At 42.6% G+C, this 19,506-nt stretch overlaps 1 protein-coding gene across 8 annotated transcripts in view; it reads left to right on the top strand.

Moving 5' to 3' along the window:
• The first annotated feature begins 1,812 nt into the window (after positions 1 to 1,812).
• The window catches only part of LOC115156715 (CMP-N-acetylneuraminate-beta-1,4-galactoside alpha-2,3-sialyltransferase), a 59,070-nt gene continuing 41,376 nt past the window's right edge, over positions 1,813 to 19,506 (top strand). For 3 of the 8 annotated variants that reach the window (XM_029704320.1, XM_029704327.1, XM_029704319.1), the window contains exons 1-5: positions 1,815 to 1,891; positions 5,116 to 5,256; positions 12,155 to 12,208; positions 16,719 to 16,766; positions 19,075 to 19,117. In XM_029704320.1, the coding sequence (XP_029560180.1) occupies positions 5,148 to 5,256; positions 12,155 to 12,208; positions 16,719 to 16,766; positions 19,075 to 19,117 (254 nt within the window). In that variant the 5' untranslated portion in view covers positions 1,815 to 1,891; positions 5,116 to 5,147. Of the gene's footprint in view, positions 1,892 to 5,115; positions 5,257 to 12,154; positions 12,209 to 16,718; positions 16,767 to 19,074; positions 19,118 to 19,506 lie in introns of all 8 variants that reach the window. The other 5 variants (XM_029704324.1, XM_029704321.1, XM_029704323.1 and 2 more) reach the window with 5 other exon arrangements.

Here is a 19,506-nt window from a genome sequence, read left to right as displayed (position 1 = left end):
AGGTGGTCGGCATCTACAGCTGCAGACGGATGACTGCCCGCTGGCCCCTGGTCATCTTCCACAACATCCTCGACATGTCCTTCTACAACGCCTTTGTCATATGGCGAGAGATCAAGCCCGACTGGATGCATCAGAAGCGGAACAAGAGGAGGGTGTTCCTGGAGCAGCTGGGAAAGGCACTTGTCAAGCCCTTGATACAAAGAAGGCAGCGTCTCCCCCGCACCGAAGCCGCGTCCGCGCTTGTCAAAGTCCTACAGAGTGCGGACGACGACGCGGGTCCTCCGCGAGCCTTGACACGCCACTGGCCTGCCCGCAGCTGGCCCGGACGCCGCTGGCCCGGCCGCCGCCCCGCTAGTGGCGAGTAAGAGGAAGAGGTGTCTGCTCTGCCCACCCAAGAAGGACGCTAAGACACACACGGCGTGCTGCAGGTGTAAGAAATACATCTGCAAAGGCTGTTCACACGCATACTGTCACACTTGTGCCCACTGGGCCTGTAGCCAAGACGGGACAGGGTGACCCGCCGGGGACACGGGGAGAAGGCAGAATGGGAGGACAACGGGAGGGTTAAGAAGTTGGAGCTCTTCTCTGTCTGCATTAACATGGACAACACACAGGTCTTTCCATCATTGTATGATTTTCTTTGTGCAAATAAACTCAAGCTTAAGGACAATGTCAAATGTGATATAGCAAAGCACCTGAGTGAGTTTGGTGCGGAATTACGCAGGTACTTTCCTGAAACGGATGACACAAACAACTGGATTCATTATCCCTTTCATGGCCTGCCTCCAGTCCACTTACCGATATCTGAACAAGAGAGCCTTATCGAAATTGCAACAAGCGGTTCTGTGAAAATGGAATTTAAATCAGAAGCCACTGCCAGATTTCTGGATTGGGCTAAGCTCAGAGTATCCTGCCTTGGCAAATCGAGCTGTTAAGACACTGATGCCCTTTGCAACCACGTACCTATGTGAGAGTGGATTCTCGGCCCTCACTAGCATGAAAACTAAATACAGGGACTGACTGTGTGTGGAAAATGATTTAAGACTAAGACTCTCTCCAATACAACCCAACATTGCAGAGTTGTGTGCATCCTTTCAAGCACACCCTTCTCATTAACCTGTGGTGAGTTATTCTCAATTTTCGATGAACAAATAAGGTTTTATATGTAAGATGGTTTACTAAAGAGCAAAATTATTGATCATTATTATTTGTACCCTGGTCCTATAAGAGCTCTTTGTCACTTCCCACGAGCCGGGTCATTCATTCTTATGTTTAATAAAGGTATCGTATAGTGAGTGTGTGGCAGGCTTACAATGATGGCAAAAAAACATTTCAGAGTGCGCTGGCCCTGGTGCTAGAGGGGGTACGCAGCTGGAGGTTGAATGTTTGAAGTGGTACGGGACTATAAAAAGTTTGGGAACCACTGCCCTAGGGCAGTGTATTGCTTTGACTTGACTGTTTGTCTTTGAGAAACACAAAAGCGTGTGTGTCAGCAACGTTATACCGTTTTCTTGAATGTAATCTTTCTATGATTAGTCCTGTCACAGGCGTAGAATCTTCAAGTTCTATAGTATGCCTTTGCTTTTAACCCCTAGTCATCTGTTACTTTTTCAGCTGCTCCATCGCTTTTCTAGTGGTCCCTGTAAAGAGAAGTAATGTAATCATATTTCAACACTAATTCAGCTCAGTGCAGTTGCCTCGCTCCGCAGTGGTTTTTGAAGACTATTGTTTGCACAAGCCCTTAGCTGTTCTGCGAGACAGAAAAGGATAGTGAAATGGAATTTGCATTGTGGCCCAGTTGTACATATCACGCCCACAATCCACGCTGTGTAATGTGTCTCGACAGGTTCTGTGAGTGGTAACAGTCAACGAAGATTATTGGAATTTGCAGGTGAGACAAAATTTGCATTGTTGGATTATAGATTTTTTAAACATTAGGGGCCGGGGTAATTTGGACATGGCACAGTATATTGTAAAAGATATTTAAGGAATGGTTTCATTATCCAGATCCAGCCACTATTTCTTCGTTCTTCGGTACTGCGCTCAGATCTCAGGGCATAATGGCTTTTCCTTTGTCTCAGTGGAAACAAGGGAACCGGTGGTAGAGGAAGCCAGTTGGATAATATTACCTCAGTTATGGAGAGAATGAGACATTTTTTATGTTTTGGGAAATTAAAAAACGTCTGTCTTTACCAAGACTATACTGTATGAGTAGCCTAGTTTGAGTGTTGGCTCAGCATAAAATCTTTCTTTAACTACACAGTGTCGACCACTTTCAACCATTGCAGTTTCTTAAGTAGCTGACAAGCAGGGTGTGCTTTACCTGTTAAAACAGACTTCTTTATCTTCCCCCTCCCCATGAGCACTGATCTTAGCATAATGGAAAAGTGAAACTAATAGCACTTATTGTTGATCCACCTTATTTCATAAACACCGCATTGGGTAGTCTTAGATCGGTTGTCTCTAAAGAGTGTGAAGGGTTCTCCCGAGGATTTTTTAACAAGGTTGTGGCGCCGCTAAGTATGGCTGAGGGGGGCAGAGAATTTTGCGTGTTCGAACACCTGTAACAGCCATTTTCTGCAATCTAGAGCAAAATATGTGCCTTATTATATATACACTGCTCAAAAAAATAAAGGGAACACTAAAATAACACATCCTAGATCTGAATGAATGAAATAATGTTATTAAATACTTTTTTCTTTACATAGTTGAATGTGCTGACAACAACATCACACAAAAATAATCAATGGAAATCCAATTTATCAACCCATGGAGGTCTGGATTTGGAGTCACACTCAAAATTAAAGTGGAAAACCACACTACAGGCTAATCCAACTTTGATGTAATGTCCTTAAAACAAGTCAAAATGAGGCTCAATAGTGTGTGTGGCCTCCACGTGCCTGTATGACCTCCCTACAATGCCTGGGCATGCTCCTGATGAGGTGGCGGATGGTCTCCTGAGGGATCTCCTCCCAGACCTGGACTAAAGCATCTGCCAACTCCTGGACAGTCTGTGGTGCAACGTGGCGTTGGTGGATAGAGCGAGACATGATGTCCCAGATGTGTTCAATTGGATTCAGGTCTGGGGAACAGGCGGGCCAGTCCATAGCATCAATGCCTTCCTCTTGCAGGAACTGCTGACACACTCCAGCCACATGAGGTCTAGCATTGTCTTGCATTAGGAGGAACCCAGGGCCAACCGCACCAGCATATGGCCTCACAAAGGGTCTGAGGATCTCATCTCGGTACCTAATGGCAGTCAGGCTACCTCTGGCGAGCACATGGAGGGCTGTGCGGCCCCCCAAAGAAATGCCACCCCACACCATGACTGACTCACCGCCAAACCGGTCATGCTGGAGGATGTTGCAGGCAGCAGAACGTTCTCCACGGCGTCTCCAGATTCTGTCACGTCTGTCACATGTGCTCAGTGTGAACCCGCTTTCATCTGTGAAGAGCACAGGGTGCCAGTGGATAATTTGCCAATCTTGGTGTTCTCTGGCAAATGCCAAACGTCCTGCACGGCGTTGGGCTGTAAGGACAACCCCCACCTGTGGACGTCGGGCCCTCATACCACCCTCATGGAGTCTGTTTCTGACCGTTTGAGCAGACACATGCACATTTGTGGCCTGCTGGAGGTCATTTTGCAGGGCTCTGACAGTGCTCCTCCTGCTCCTCCTTGCACAAAGGCGAAGGTAGCGGTCCTGCTGCTGGGTTGTTGCCCTCCTACGGCCTCCTCCACGTCTCCTGATGTACTGGCCTGTCTCCTGGTAGCGCCTCCATGCTCTGGACACTATGCTGACAGACACAGCAAACCTTCTTGCCACAGCTCGCATTGATGTGCCATCCTGGATGAGCTGCACTACCTGAGCCATTTGTGTGGGTTGTAGACTCCGTCTCATGCTACCACTAGAGTGAAAGCACCGCCAGCATTCAAAAGTGACCAAAACATCAGCCAGGAAGCATAGGAACTGAGAAGTGGTCTGTGGCCACCACCTGCAGAACCACTCCTTTATTGGTGGTGTCTTGCTAATTGCCTATAATTTCCACCTGTTGTCTATTCCATTTGCACAACAGCATGTGACATTTATTGTCAATCAGTGTTGCTTCCTAAGTGGACAGTTTGATTTCACAGAAGTGTGATTGACTTGGAGTTACATTGTGTTGTTAGTGTTCCCTTTATTTTTTTGAGCAGTATACTTAGTTTGGAGTCATTAAAACTTGTTTTTCAACCACTCCACAAATTTCTTGTTAACAAACTATAGTATACTTTCAGTATATATACACTGCTCAAAAAAATAAAGGGAACACTTAAACAACACAATGTAACTCCAAGTCAATCACACTTCTGTGAAATCAAACTGTCCACTTATGAAGCAACACTGATTGACAATACATTTCATATGTCAGTGTGACTCCAAATCCAGACCTCCATGGGTTGATAAATTTGATTTCCATTGATTATTTGTGTGTGATTTTGTTGTCAGCACATTCAACTATGTAAAGAAAAAAGTATTTAATAAGATTATTTATTTCATTCAGATCTAGGATGTGTTATTTAAGTGTTCCCTTTATTTTTTTGAGCAGTATATATATATATATATAATCATTGCTCTAGATTACAATGCCTCTCTTACATTCTTTGGGCAGAGCCCAAGAGTAGATTGGGTAAGGTTTGACATAGCCTAAGCCAGGGATCATCATTTATTTGTATTTTTTTCATGAGTGGATGGTGGGGAGCCAGAATAATTTGTACTGCAAATTGACTGCAAGAAGCCTGGACAGATAATGTTTGACTCAAACGAAGTGATTTCAAACCTTGCTTACCTTTTCGTATATGATCACGTGTTTCTTTATTATGTATGGGAATACTTGTACAGATTTCCAAAATGTAAAATCAATTGGAGCTGATATCCTGGTGTCTTATGTCCAACGAAAATGCAAATTTTGTAAAAAAAAAAAAAAGAAATGTGTTGCTCAGAACTTGGGGGGGGGATAAAACACACCAGGTGGGGAACCCTGGCCTAAGCCATTTCTCACAGCCAGACAACCTATTTGCACACAACACTGACTCCTTCATCCTCAACTCCCTTTTCCTCCTCTGCATCTGTCCTGTAGGCGATGTGCCATGTGAATGACTGAGAACCACCATGAAGCCCTCACACAAGCTGCTGTTCGTCCTGTGCCCCATGCTGGTCCTGGGCTTCATCTACTACTCCTCTGGGAAGCTACACCTGCCTGTATGGGGCCAGAAGCCACGTGAGTTAGACTAGAAAGCCTCCGCCTCTCTCCGATCATCCATCCATTCGCCTGTCTATTTGCTAGACTGCTGGTCTGCATCTTTTTCAATTGACTTGCTTTTCAGTCTGTTGATTTGCCTGTCTTTGTGTGTCTGTCTCCTTGTCGGTCAAGCTACTGTCTCTCTGTCTGTCAACCTGTGTGCTTGTCAGTCAGTCCATTGTTCACGGATGGTCTCGTCTGTCAGTTTGTGTGTCAAGTCTTCCTCACTTCCTGTTGCCGTTTCGGAACACAAGCGTATATCTCGATTTGCCCGCTAGTCCCATCAGTCAATGCCTCCCCCGGTCCCCATGGGAGAGCTTAATTATAGTTGATGTACAGCCGCTCAGACTCCCTGTCTGACTTCCTGCTACTAGAGAGGATTGCAACAGACCATGCAAGACATGTCTAGCTGTTTGCTCTATACTATACATGTATTACTATTCCATAGGTAGCCCATTTCTCTCATCCATTTCCTGTATTTGATGAGGACTACATTTCCACCTGGACGGTACTTCTACAGCAGGGTTTCCTAACTGGCGGCCCGCAGGTTTTTTTTATTTTTATTACTGAGCAAAAAAACATTTTTACAATTTTATTGTTAGACATAAGACTAAGAACACCAGGAAATCATCTCCAAGTGATTTTAATGTTGTAAATCTGTTTACAAATGTAAGCAAGGTTTGATATGATTGTTTTATGCAAATATTATATCTGCTTGGGTTTCTTGCGGTCAATTTGCCATTGACAAATTATTTGTAATCATGTTCCGGCCCCCCGACCATCCGCTGTGGTCAGCGCCCGAACCCACCTGGCATTTTTGGATATTGTCTGGTTATGAATCAGGGTGATGGAGAGGGTTACGTGACGGTGGAAAATCTGAAACCTGACAGGGCGTGGATGGTGGGGTGATGTTTCACTAGTGCGGGTCCCTGAAACTGTTCTTTGTAACCAGTAGAGAGGGCTAAAAGATTTACAATAAACATGCCGTGGAAATATTTGAACTGGCAGGCAGAGGCGTGTTTCATATCAGCAAGGAACACTGTATTTGTGAATCTCAGTGGAATAAGGTTTTATTTTGTGCTTTAGACTATGGTTGCCTCTGAGAAACATGTAGCCGGAGACGTTGTGTTGAAGGAAGCTTGAGGGGCTACAAGAATATCAGTTTGACACTTCAAGTTTTGGGGTCTTGTCCACCGGAGGGTACAGTAACAGCACAGTGAGACAAGGCGTCCGACAGGGGACGGCTAGCTTTTGGATGCCGTCCTAAGTATTGGACTTCCTCAAGTTATCGCCGCGGCTCCAATAACTTGTCTTACTCTTTGTATACTCCTCCCATTAAATTAGTAATAAACATTGGAATTTTAGATAGGTGTGCTCCTTGAAACTAACTTATTTGAGTCTTTCATTTTACTCCTCTGAAGTTGAATTTTTTTGTCACATATTTCTCACAACACCAAGATGGCAAATATTTAATCCAGAAAAATACTATTTGGGAGTTGGCGGTTTTTGCATTCTTCTGCCAGATAATGAGGTCCCGATGTTTTGTTTGTCCAAGAGGACAGGTAGCATGTTGACAAGTCCCTTTTGTGTGCTCTCCCAAACTCTGACCTTGTGATCTGTTATTTCACTAGAGAGAATCAAACAGGATAATCCCTGTTCTACACTTTTGAGGTGTTCTACTCTGGGAGTCTTTGAGTCATCGTTCAAGGTGCATACCTTTTTAACTACTGTTATGTAAATATATATCCTTACAGTGAATAGGCTACATTTTATTTTGGCGTTTTACAATGCAGGCCTAACACTAAACTGGTGTGTCACAAACCCTGAAATGGTCAACCGAGCAGGTAGGCTATAGGGCTGAGTCCTCATGTTTGAACCCTGATTTGAAGGCTATTTTGGCTTTTAACATAACCTACCTGACCCCTTGAACTTCAAACAAGTTCGAATGTTTTCATTCCCACTGTGGCAACTCGAGAGGATGTTTGACACTTCTGAAGTTGTCGTGACCAGACCCCTGTGTGCATCGCCTTACACCGTCAATATTTAGGGTCCCCGGTTTCCCTCTCTGATTTCATTACTCTCAAGGATTAGATAAATGATGCCCACATTGCCCATATACTACACTTGGTTATAGTGTCAGGAGACTGAGCCCCCTCTCCCAAGTCCAATTGCACATCACTGACTAAGGGGTCTTTATTCATCTCTCATAAAGATGCCTTGGCTGGATTTGAGTGAGTGCTTCAGTTTGACAGTCAGTCTGTCTCCGTTTTAATATCAGAGCCTCTCGAGGCCTGTCAGTGGTCCTCCACTACAGACAAATTTAATGAACCGTGACAACCGGAAACGGCTTGACGGTGTGCAGTAGGAAGTGAGAGCATTAGCTCCCGTTGACTTATGTATGATTAAGGCTTAGTCAGCATTGGAGAAGAGGACATCTTGACATGTTATCGTTTCTCACAGCCCTCATCGCTTCTGTCTGCCGCCCTCGGCACTGTCACGCAGGTGTGACTCAACTGTGAAAGACCACACCTGTGTTTGGCGTATAGCCAACTTGTGGTTTGCGTCGGCGACAATCTATGCAGCACATTAGCCACCTGTGGCTTCATACACGGCTTTCGTTCTTTCTACACAGCTAGGTTTTTGTCTAGGGAAGGCAGCAAGCACGCTTGGCTATATGGTTACAATTAGTTCAGTTCCTAATTGGGAGTTTTATTTGTTAACACGGACTTGTTGTACCATTTGAGAGAGTTTGGTTAAAATGCCAGTTTATGGCATAGGTATGTGCATCTTTTCCTTCTATATACATGCTTTCCAATTCCGGAATGATATGTTTTAGTTTGAAACAAATCGATGCGATATGAGGATTTGTTGCATAAGCACATTCATTTCCCATTCTAAATTCAAATCTGCTGCTGATGGAGCTCATGAGCTGGGCCTCTGAGCTGACTTCTCTCTCTCACAGAGAGAGAAAATTATGTTTGTCTATGGTATGTACTATGTAGGCACCTGATTTGAGCCGTAAGGGAGACTAGGCATCTACCACTCCACTATCAGATTAGGGGACGCAATAATGTTCCCCCGACCCAAGGTTCTGAAATCCCATCACCCACTAATTAACTTGTCATTTTTGCCGTTTTAATTGTTAGCGGTTTGCAGTAACAGATTGAGTTGGAAATGATGATGCATCTGCAACTATCATTCTGAAGACTAAGATGCCTAGTTTATGGCACAGTTGTCACGGGTGTCGTAGGGTAGAGACCAAGACGCAGCGGGAAAATGTACACTCATCTTCTTTTATTATAGTGAAGAAGGAAAACACATAAAACGTATACAAAACGAACTTGACAGTCTTGTCAGGCAAACAGCTAAACAAGAACAATCTCCCACCAAAACCCATGAAAAACAAACTCCTAATTATAGGACCCTCAATCAGAGGCAACAATAACCAGCTGCCTCCAATTGAAGGTCCAACCCCAATAAACTAGACATAGAAATACAAAAGACTAGATAGAACATAGAAATATACTAACATAGAACAATGACTAACAAACCCCGGACTAATAAATCAAATACCCCTCTACCTAAACACATACACAAAACACACCCTGAACCACATGAAACAAACACCCCCTGCCACATCCTGACCACACTACAATAACAAATAACCCCTATACTGGTCAGGACGTGACAACAGTGTCTTACTTTAAATCCGTTTGATCTTTTTTCCTGAATTGTGTACATTTTCACCTCAGATTCTTATTACCCAAATGTTTCCAAATTAAATTATCTGGTAATTTTATCCAATTTGCATTTAGATTTTTTGTTGTTGTTGAATAAACCACTGTTACTGTAGTTTGTCCATAAACCACAATGTTATGCTACTTGAAGTTTACATTCAAGTATAATATTTAATACATAAAAACATTGTCTGTGGACATGTTTCTCATTACTGTCATTGCTGTAAAAACTCAATTTTTTTAATTAAGTTGTAGTCACCCATGATGCATCCTCTAGAGCAGGTATTCCCAAACATTTTCAAACAGTCCATTTTATATTTCCCAACGGGGCTATACATGTGGGTGAGGTTTTTTTCTCGCCTGAGAAGCCTCGTTTTACTGCCAAAAATAAAATGAAACCATCTAGTGTTCAGCGAAATAACAACACAATGTCAAATACAGGTAGCCTAGTAAAATAGTGAACATCCAATCACATTAACCATTACTCTCTCGCGGGAATTCCACTAACGGTCCGTATGTAGCCAAACGTAGCTGCTGCTCATATTGGTATCTGTACTGATGGCGCAAAAGCCATGACACGGAGACATATTGGAGTGGTAACGCATGTGCAAGCAGTCGCTACCGACGCCACTTGGGTACACTGCAGCATCCACTGAGAGGCTCTTGCTGCCAAGGGAATGCCTGACAACTTGAAAGACATTTGACACACCAGTGAAAATGGTTAACTTTGTTAAAGCAAGGCCCCTGAACTGTCCTGTATTTTCTGCACTTTGCAGTGGTATGGTCAGCGACCATGTAACACTTTTTCAGCATACAGAAGTGCGCTGGTTATCAAGGGGCAAAGTATTGACACACTTTTTTTGAATTGAGACGAGCTTAAAGTTTTCTTTACTGACCATAATTTTCACTTGTCTGACTGCTTGCATGATAAGTTTCTCCCACGACTGGCCTATCTGGGTGATGTTTTTTCTTGCCTGAATGATCTGAATCTAGGATTACAGGGACTCTCCGCAACTATACTTAATGTGCGGGACAAAATTGAGGCTATCATTAAGAAGTTGGAGCTCTTCTCTGTCTGCATTAAAACTTCTTTGGGCTAGGGGGCACTATTTTCCGGATGAAAAGTGTACCCAAAGAAAACTGCATGCTACTCAGGCCCAGAAGCTAGGATATGCATATAATTGGTATATTTGGATAGAAAACACTCTAAACTGTTGAAATTATGTCTTTATCCTGTATATATATATATATATATATATATATATTACCATATACACTGATTGTTTAAAGCAAAACTAAGCTGATTGTGAACCTGAACCATCAAAATAAAATCTATTGTAAGTCTCGTTCAGCATGTATAGCCAGTAGCGTTTATTTTGGTAAAACACAATTTAACAGTGCATAGATAACAATAACCTGGCAAATTACAAAGGTTGTCAATCAACTAATGAAGCCTAATATCACGCAAGCCATTTTAGCGTTTCAATGCTGAAGGTGCAGCACAGATGTGCAAGATCAGGAACAGGCCGCCTACCTCGCGTTGATCAGCACGCGAAGCAGTTTGTGCAGTTTGACTAGGTTACTGGTATTCCCTGGAGTTGTTCTGCATGCAGAATTACTTGTAGATCAATGACTGTCAACACAGTTACAATGCCTTAAAGTATTCACATCCCTTGATCGACACATAATACTCAGGTCAAAGTGGAAGAAATACTAACATATCAATTTTCATTGGTCACATACACATATTTAGCAGATGGTATTGCGGATGTAGCGAAATGTTTGTGTTCCTAAATTCAACAGTGTAGTAGTATCTAACAATACACATATCTAAAAGTAAAAGAATGAATTTAACAAATATATAAATATTGGGACGAGCTATGTCGGAGTGGCATTGACTAAAATACAGTAGAATTCAGTATATAAATATGAAAATAGTAAAACAGCATGTAAACATTATTAAAGTGACTAGTGTCCCATTTATTAGAAAGTGGCCAGTGATTCCATGTCTAAGGTGCAGGGTTGAGTAACCCGGTGGTAGTCGGCTAGTGATGGCTATTTTGTCAGTCTGATGGCCTTGAGACGGAAGCTGTTTTTGTCTTTCGGCCCCAGCTTTGATGCACCTGTACTGACCTCGCCTTCTGGATGATAGCGGGGTGAACAGGCCGTGGCTCGGTTGGTTGATGTCCTTCATGATCTTTTTTGGCCTTGTGACATCAGGTGCTGTAGATGTCCTGGAGGGCAGGAAGTGTGTCCCTGGTGATGCGTTGGGCAGGTCGCACCACCCTCTGGAGAGCCCTGCGGTTGTTGGCGGTGCAGTTGCATCGCCAACAATGCAACTGCACTGGTGGCCCGTCGGGAAGTTCAGGGTGGGGTTCAGACCCATGGCCCTGAGCTGAATGATGATCTTGGAGGGTCCTATGGTGTTGCAGCCTGAGCTATAGTCCATGAACAGCATTCTTACATAGGTATCCCTCTTATCCAGATGGGATAGGGCACCGTGATGGCGACTGCGTCGTCTGGATATCTATTGGGGCGGTATCCAAATTGAAGTGGGTCTAGGGTGTAAGGTGGAGTTGACATGATCCTTAACTAGCCTCTCAAGCTACTTCATGATGACAGAAGTGAGTGCTACGGGGTGATAGTCATTTAGTTCAATTACCTTTGCTTTCTTGGGTATAGGAACAATGGTGGACATCTTGAAGCAAGTGGGGACAGCAGACTGCCATAGGGAGACATATGTCCGTAAAGACTCCAACACATAAGTTAAACAGTTTTACATGGCCTGATAGGCAATGGTTACATTTATAAGCCCTCTGTAATGGGCCAGTCCAACCTGCCTGAAAGTCACATGGACTTTAGGAGTAGTCTCCTCTGTCTTGAGAATATTTTGTAGGGCAAAAAAAAACAATATGGTCACTTTGAGCCCAAGCTGTGTGTGGCTGTGTCTCTGTTCATTTGTTTTCTATCCGTCTCTGTGCTTGTTTATGTGCTTGTTTATCTGCTCTGTCTCCCAGGCCTACTCTTCCTTTTCCTGTTGAGCCCTCTTGGTCTCAGTTGCTCCAACAGCTCACCGGCGATGGCACGAGTGAGCTGCCATTCTGGCTCCTCTGATGTCCTCTAACCCATTTTATTTGCAGAGATTGATTCGGAGCCCACTATCATATTCCAGTCTAAAGGTCAAAGCACCACAGGTAGAGGCGCTAGCCCTCTTTCATTGGGTGACAGTGGGAAAGTGGCGCAACCGGGATGCTTAGGGGCTCACGTTGGAACATCAACAACTCTCTGCTAACACTACAACAAAAGCCTTGTGTTTTTCTGAAGAGAATGTACCCATTCACTCTTTACTGTGGTCTTTGCGTTCAGAAACCACAATAACAAACACGAAAATAACGGGGAAGATGCATTTCATACTAGTGGTCGACCGATTATTATTTTTCAATGCCGGTACCGATTATTGGATGTCCAACAAAAAAAACGATACCAATTAATCGGCCGATTTTATTTTTTTTACATTTTTATTTTTTATTTGTAATAATGACAATTACAACAATATTGAATGAACACTTATTTTAACTTAATATAATACAGCAATAAAATCAATTTAGCCTCAAATAAATAATGAAACATGTTCAATTTGGTTTAAATAATGCAAAAACAAAGTGTTGGAGAAGAAAGTAAAAGTGCAATATGTGCCATGTAAGAAAGCTAACGTTTAAGTTCCTTGCTCAGAACATGAGAACATATGAAAGCTGGTGGTTCCTTTTAACATGAGTCTTCAATATTCCCAGGTAAGAAGTTTTAGGTTGTAGTTTATATAGGAATTATAGGACTATTTCTCTTTATACGATTTGTATTTCATATACCTTTGACTATTGGATGTTCTTATAGGCACTTTAGTATTGCCAGTGTAACAGTATAGCTTCCGTCCCTCTCCTCACTCCTACCTGGGCTCGAACCAGGAACACATCGACAACAGCCACCCTCGAAGCAGCGTTACCCATGCAGAGCAAGGGGAACAACTACTCCAAGTGTCAGCGCGAGTGACTTTTGAAACGCTATTAGCGCGCACCCCGCTAACTAGCTAGCCATTTCACATCGGTTACACCAGCCTAATCTTGGGAGTTGACAGGCTTGAAGTCATAAACAGCGCAATGCTTGAAGCACAGCGAAGAGCTGCTAGCAAAACGCACGAAAGTGCTGTTTGAATGAATGCTTACGAGCCTGCTGCTGCCTACCACCGCTCAGTCAGACTGCTCTATCAAATCATAGACTTAATTATAATATAATAAACACACAGAAATACGAGCCTTAGGTCATTAATATGGTCGAATCCGGAAACTATCATCTCGAAAACAAAACGTTTTTCCTTTCAGTGAAATACTGAAACGTTCCGTATTTTATCTAACGGGTAGCATCCCTAAGTCTAAATATTCCTGTTACATTGCACAACCTTCAATGTTATGTCATAATTACGTAAAATTCTGGCAAATTAGTTCGCAACGAGCCAGGCGGCCCAAACTGTTGCATATACCCTGACTTTGCGTGCAATGAACGGAAGAGACGTGACACAATTTCACCTGGTTAATATTGCCTGCTAACCTGCATTTCTTTTAGCTAAATATGCAGGTTTAAAAATAGATACTTCTGTGTATTGATTTTAAGAAAGGCATTGATGTTGATGGTTAGGTACAGTCGTGCAACAATTGGGCTTTTTTCGCAAATTCGCTTTTGTTAAAACCTCTTACATCTACACGTTCCGCTAGCGGAACGTCTGCTCCAATATCCAATGATGGGCGGGGCGCGAAATTCAAACTCCTCTAAATCCGAAAACTTACACTTTTCAAACATATGACTATTTTACAGCTATTTAAAGACAAGACTCTCCTTTATCTAACCAAACTGTCCGATTTCAAAAAGGCTTTACAGCGAAAGCAAAACATTAGATTATGTCAGCAGAGTACCCAGCCAGGAATAATCACACAGCCATTTTTCAAGCTAGCATATCATGTCACATAAACCCAAACCATATCTAAATGCAGCACTAACCTTTGATGATCTTCATCAGATGACACACCTAGGACATTGTGTTATACAATACATGCATGTCTGTTCAATCAAGTTCATATTTATATCAAAAACCAGCTTTTTACATTAGCATGTGACGTTCAGAACTAGCATTCCCACCGAACACTTCCGGTGATTTTACTAAATTACTCACGATAAACGTTCACAAAAAGCATAACAATTATTTTAAGAATTATAGATACAGAACTCCTCTATGCACTCGATATGTCCGATTTTAAAATAGCTTTTCGGATGAAGCACATTTTGCAATAATGTAAGTACATAGCCCGGCGTTACAGGGCTAGCTATTTAGACACCCTGCAAGTTTAGCCTTCACCAAAATCACATTTCCTATAAGAAAAATGTTCTTACCTTGCTTGTTCTTCATCAGAATACACTGCCAGGACTTCTACTTCAATAACAAATGTAGGTTTGGTCCCAAATAATCCATCGTTATATCCAAACAGCGACGTTTTGTTCGTGCGTTCTAGACACTATCCCAACGCTAAATCTCGGCCACGAGCATGACGCAAAATATGACAAAAAATTTCTAAATATTCCATTACCGTACTTCGAAGCATGTCAACCGCTGTTTAAAACCAATATTTATGCAATTTATCTCGTAGAGAAGCGATAATATTCCGACCGGGAATCTGCCTGTCTGTAAACTGAGGAAAAAACCGAAAGCCGGGGGCGGGGCGTGTCACGCGCCTAAGGCTTAGTCCATTGACTGACCACTCAGCTTTTGCTCTCGTGTGCTTCAGCCAGGGCTTTGAATTACATCATTCCTGTTTTTCCCGGGCTGTGAGACTCCATTGTTGACGTGAGAAGTGTCACGTAAGAGCAGAGATCCTTTGTAAACGATAGAGATAATCAAGAAGGGCAAGAAATGTTCAGACAGGGTACTTCCTGAACAGAAGCATCTCAGGTTTTTGCCTGCCATAGGAGTTCTGTTATACTCACAGACACCATTCAAACAGTTTCAGAAACTTTGGAGTGTTTTCTCTCCAAAGCTAATAATTATATGCATATTCCAGTTTCTGGGCAGGACTAATAATCAGATTAAATCGGGTACGTTTTTTATCCAGCCGTGAAATTACTGCCCCCTAGATGTAAGAGGTTAAATCATCCCCCGTTTGGTGAAGTCGGCTGTCTTTGTTAGGAAGAAATAGTCTTCAAAGTTCGCAACGAGCCAGGCGGCCCAAACTGCTGCATATATCCTGACTCTGTTGCAAGAGAAGTGACACATTTTCCCTAGTTAAAAGAAATTCATGTTAGCAGGCAATATTAACTAAATATGCAGGTTTAAAAATATATACTTGTGTATTGATATTAAGAAAGGCATCGATGTTTATGGTTAGGTACACATTGGAGCAACATTTACCTAAGCGATTATATGCAATGCAGGACAGGCTAGATAAACTAGTAATATCATCAATCATGTGTGGTTAACTAGTGATTTTGATTATAGATTTTTTTATAAGATAAGTTTAATGCTAGCTAACAACTTACCGTGGCTTCTTACTGCATTCACGTAACAGGCAGGCTCCTCGTGGAGTGCAATGTAATGCAGGTGGTTAGAGCGTTGGACTAGTTAACCGTAACGTGGCAAGATTGAATCCCCGAGCTGACAATGTAAAAATCTGTCGTTCTGCCCCTGAACAAGCCAGTTAACCACCGTTCCTAGGCCGTCATTGAAAATAAGAATGTGTTCTAAACTGACTTGCCTAGTTCAATAAAAGTGTAAAAAATAAAATAAAAAATCTGCCGTATCGGCGTCCAAAAATACCGATTTCCGATTGTTATGAAAACTTGAAATCGGCCCTAATTAACTGGCCATTCCGATTAATCGGTCGACCTCTATTTCTGATATATATATATATATATATATATATATATATATATATATACACACACACAGTTTTTGGTCACTTAGAAATGTCTTTGTTTTGAAAGAAAAGCAATTTTTTTGTCCATTTTAAAATATGAAATTGATCAGAAAAACAGTGTAGACATTGATAATGTTGTAAATGACTGTTGTAGCTGGAAACGGCAGATTTTTAATGGAATATCTACATAGGCGTACGGAGATGCATTATCAGCAACCATCACTCCTGTGTTCCAATGGCACGTTGTGTTAGCTAATCCAAGTTTATAATTTTAAAAGGCTAATTGATCATTAGAAAACCCTTTTGCAATTATGTTAGCACAGCTGAAAACTGTTGTCCTGATTATAGAAGGAATAAAACAGCCTTCTTTACACTAGTTGAGTATCTGGAGCATCAGCAGTTCAATTTACAGGCTCAAAATGGCCAGAAATAAAGACCTTTCTTCTGAAACTCGTCAGTCTATTCTTGTTCTGAGAAATGAAGGCTATTCCATGAGAGAAATTGCCCAGAAACTGAAGATCTCGTGCAGCGCTGTGTACTACTCCCTTCACAGAACAGTGCATACTGTGCTTTTCTTTAAAAAACAAGGACATTTCTAAGTGACCCCAAACTTTTCAACAGTTGTGTGTATATATAAAAACTTTGGGTACTAATGCCACTAACCTCTCCTCCTTCCTCCTTGGCTGCTGACACTGTTTGCCATGGTAGACCCAGTCGGTGGGAGTTATCTGATCCTCTTGTGTTTCAGAGTTGGAAGCGGACATTGCTCTCACCGTGGGACGAACAGTAGGCTCAGGTACAAACCTTCCCCCCTTTCCTCTCACCCCTCTTCAACAATACACTTCCAAGTGCCTCCTGAAAAGCATATAATACCTCAGCAGCCATGTTTGGGGGGGGGTTCCTCATCTCTAAAAAGTTCACGCTTCTTTTGTTTCGTGCCAATAGAGCTTCTCTGCAGTCGACATAATCCCAATTAGAAAGTAAAATGCTTACATGCAACATGTCGTGGTATTGAAAGGCAAGCAGGGGAAGATGAAACGATCAGTACATCTGGTCTTTGATAGACGGTATTACAGAGTAGGACAGTTTTTCATTTGATAGTCGCTGCTCATTGTTATTGGACTGTGTCGCCTCCCAACATCGTGCATGGCCAGACTCCCTGCAGGGCTCTGTGTCGCTGCCCACTGTTTTTACAAAGGCCCCACACTTGGCACCCTTTTCTCTGGAAAGGGCTACTGGACATGCTCCCAAACCGTTTTTTGAAAGGCGTCCTATTGAGATGGGATGGCGAGCGAGAAATTTGTTTTACAGGCAAATGTGGCACCATCTCTCTCCAACCTTTTGAATCCAGTCAACAACCACGTTTACCCTAGACATTGGATGGACCCCAGACACGGGTGAGTGGGTGAGTTTCAGCCGGCCGGATCCAAAAAGAGCACAACTGAGCTGCACATAGACTCCTCTCGACTTTGACCACATATCCCCAATCCCAATGTGGATGGAGCAAATTAAGCACAGCTCAATTATTCATGTCGCTTGTATTAAATGTGATTCAACATCGCCCTCTGTTGATCACCAGAATAGTGCCTCTTGATCAGCCTTAGAAAAGGGGCATAAAGTAAAGGTTAGGGGGCAACACAGAGTCTGAAGGCATCTGGCGCTTGGTGGTTTCAGTGGCCAAGGTTTGTGCTGTACAGGCAGGGTCCCGCTGCTTTCTCCGCTCAGCTCAGGCTACAACGCGCTTCCTTCCACTGACACACACTCATAGCCGCTACATTAAAACCCATGGCCCCATCCACCCGTTCCTCTCTCTCTTTCTCTCCTCTAGCATCCCTCTGAAGGCGTAGCACAACCACAGGAGTGGTGAGAACTGCTTCCCTTTCGCCCTTTTCTCCCCAATTGCTAATTGTATTGTTTTGATGAGGTGTCATTTATGTAACAGGCATGTTTTTGAAATGGCTGTCCTTTCATGTTTATTGCATCACAGATTGTTATAGTGTGGACACTATATAAATAATGACATGGTTATTATTGGTATTGACCGTGACCTTTCCCTTTTGATGATGTCATCACTAAGAGTGAGTTCTGTGCAATGTGATTCTACCACCGGTTGAGTGGGCTATATAGTTCTGCTATATTTGTACCGTTTGTACCTGGCAATACACCTTTAGGTTTGGGTTGAAAGTAAAGGAAAGTAATATCGAAATGCGTGTGGGCCTTCCTTGTCAAGTTACTACACAGATATAGCCTATAGTATTTACTGGCTTCATTAGAAGATGCTGTTCAGTTGTGAGTAATGGTAAAGATATGGATAATTGAGGAACTCTAGTAGCTTTTAGAGATTCACTAGGAATGTACTGTAAGTCTTTGCTGTATTTCAGAGACATGGCAAAATGACAATACTTCAGTAACAGTTGGTTCCAGAGACCTGGGGCATTCTGTAGACCTAACGGTTTGACAGAATGACATATAACCAAGTCAGCATGCCTCATAGTAGATTGCCGTCATGCCGAGTCACGTCCAGGTCTCAATGATGGATACATGTGTACACAAACGGACTGAAGTGGAATTCAAATAACTGTCTTGCGGAATTAATTTCCATGTTGAAGGACACGCTATTACTAAGCTGTTAACAGTTTTCTCTTGTCTCAGGGAAAAACAGCAGGTAGATCTTTTTAAAGGCACATTTGGCTTGTGCTTCTTTCCCCCTCTCTACTGAAAAAGCCTAAACGCCGACTACGCTTGAAACGGCACCTATGGACCGACCCCACACGATCCTCCATAGGTGAAACACAACTGCTGTTTTTAACTTATCATTTGGACTTGAACCTCGGCGGGGATGTTTTTGGCTGGCTTTCCTTAACACCCCCGCTTGTTTGACCGGCCGCAAAAAAAACTCTCTCTAATCCTAATGCTTTCAACCAAGTGTTTTGCTTTTGTTTCTTTTCTTTATGAAAATGCACAGGCTGTTTACTTGGCGAGAGATGTACAACTACATTCAACATGAGGATGGATGATCTCTCTGTCTCCCGTGTATGGGACGAGTCCTAGTTCACAAGCCATTTTGACTCCTGTATGTTAATTTCAGTTTTCTCTCTTTCTAGTGTTTGATAAGCAGGGCTTTCTGCTGAAGCTGGATGGACAGTTGTAAGTAAAATGACTTTTTTGGGAAAGTACAATTTTATCATTTTAAACCAATAGGGTTTGGTTACTCATCTCCAATTGATTGTTGTAGCTGGTTGTCCGAGGCAATTTTTTTTAGGAATGGGCTTAGCTATAACCAAGACGTCTCCCCTCATAAGAATGGGCTGTATTCAGTTTGAACAAAAACAAATCAGAAACTGAACTGGAGATGGTGTCCTGAATATTAGATGTATTCTTAGATAGACTCTGAGTCTTAGATGACACGTAGCCCAATAGATGTAATCAATATGTCACATCCTGACCAGTAAAAGGGGTTATTTGTCATTGTAGTTTGGTCAGGGTGTGGCAGGGGGTGTTTGTTTTGTGTGTTTCGGTGTTTTTAAGTTTAGGTT

The sequence above is a fragment of the Salmo trutta genome, chromosome 21, assembly GCF_901001165.1.
Source record: "Salmo trutta chromosome 21, fSalTru1.1, whole genome shotgun sequence".
Lineage (NCBI taxonomy): Eukaryota > Metazoa > Chordata > Actinopteri > Salmoniformes > Salmonidae > Salmo > Salmo trutta.
The sequence above is the reverse complement of the archived record's forward strand: the minus strand, read 5'-3'. Positions and strand labels throughout refer to the sequence as shown.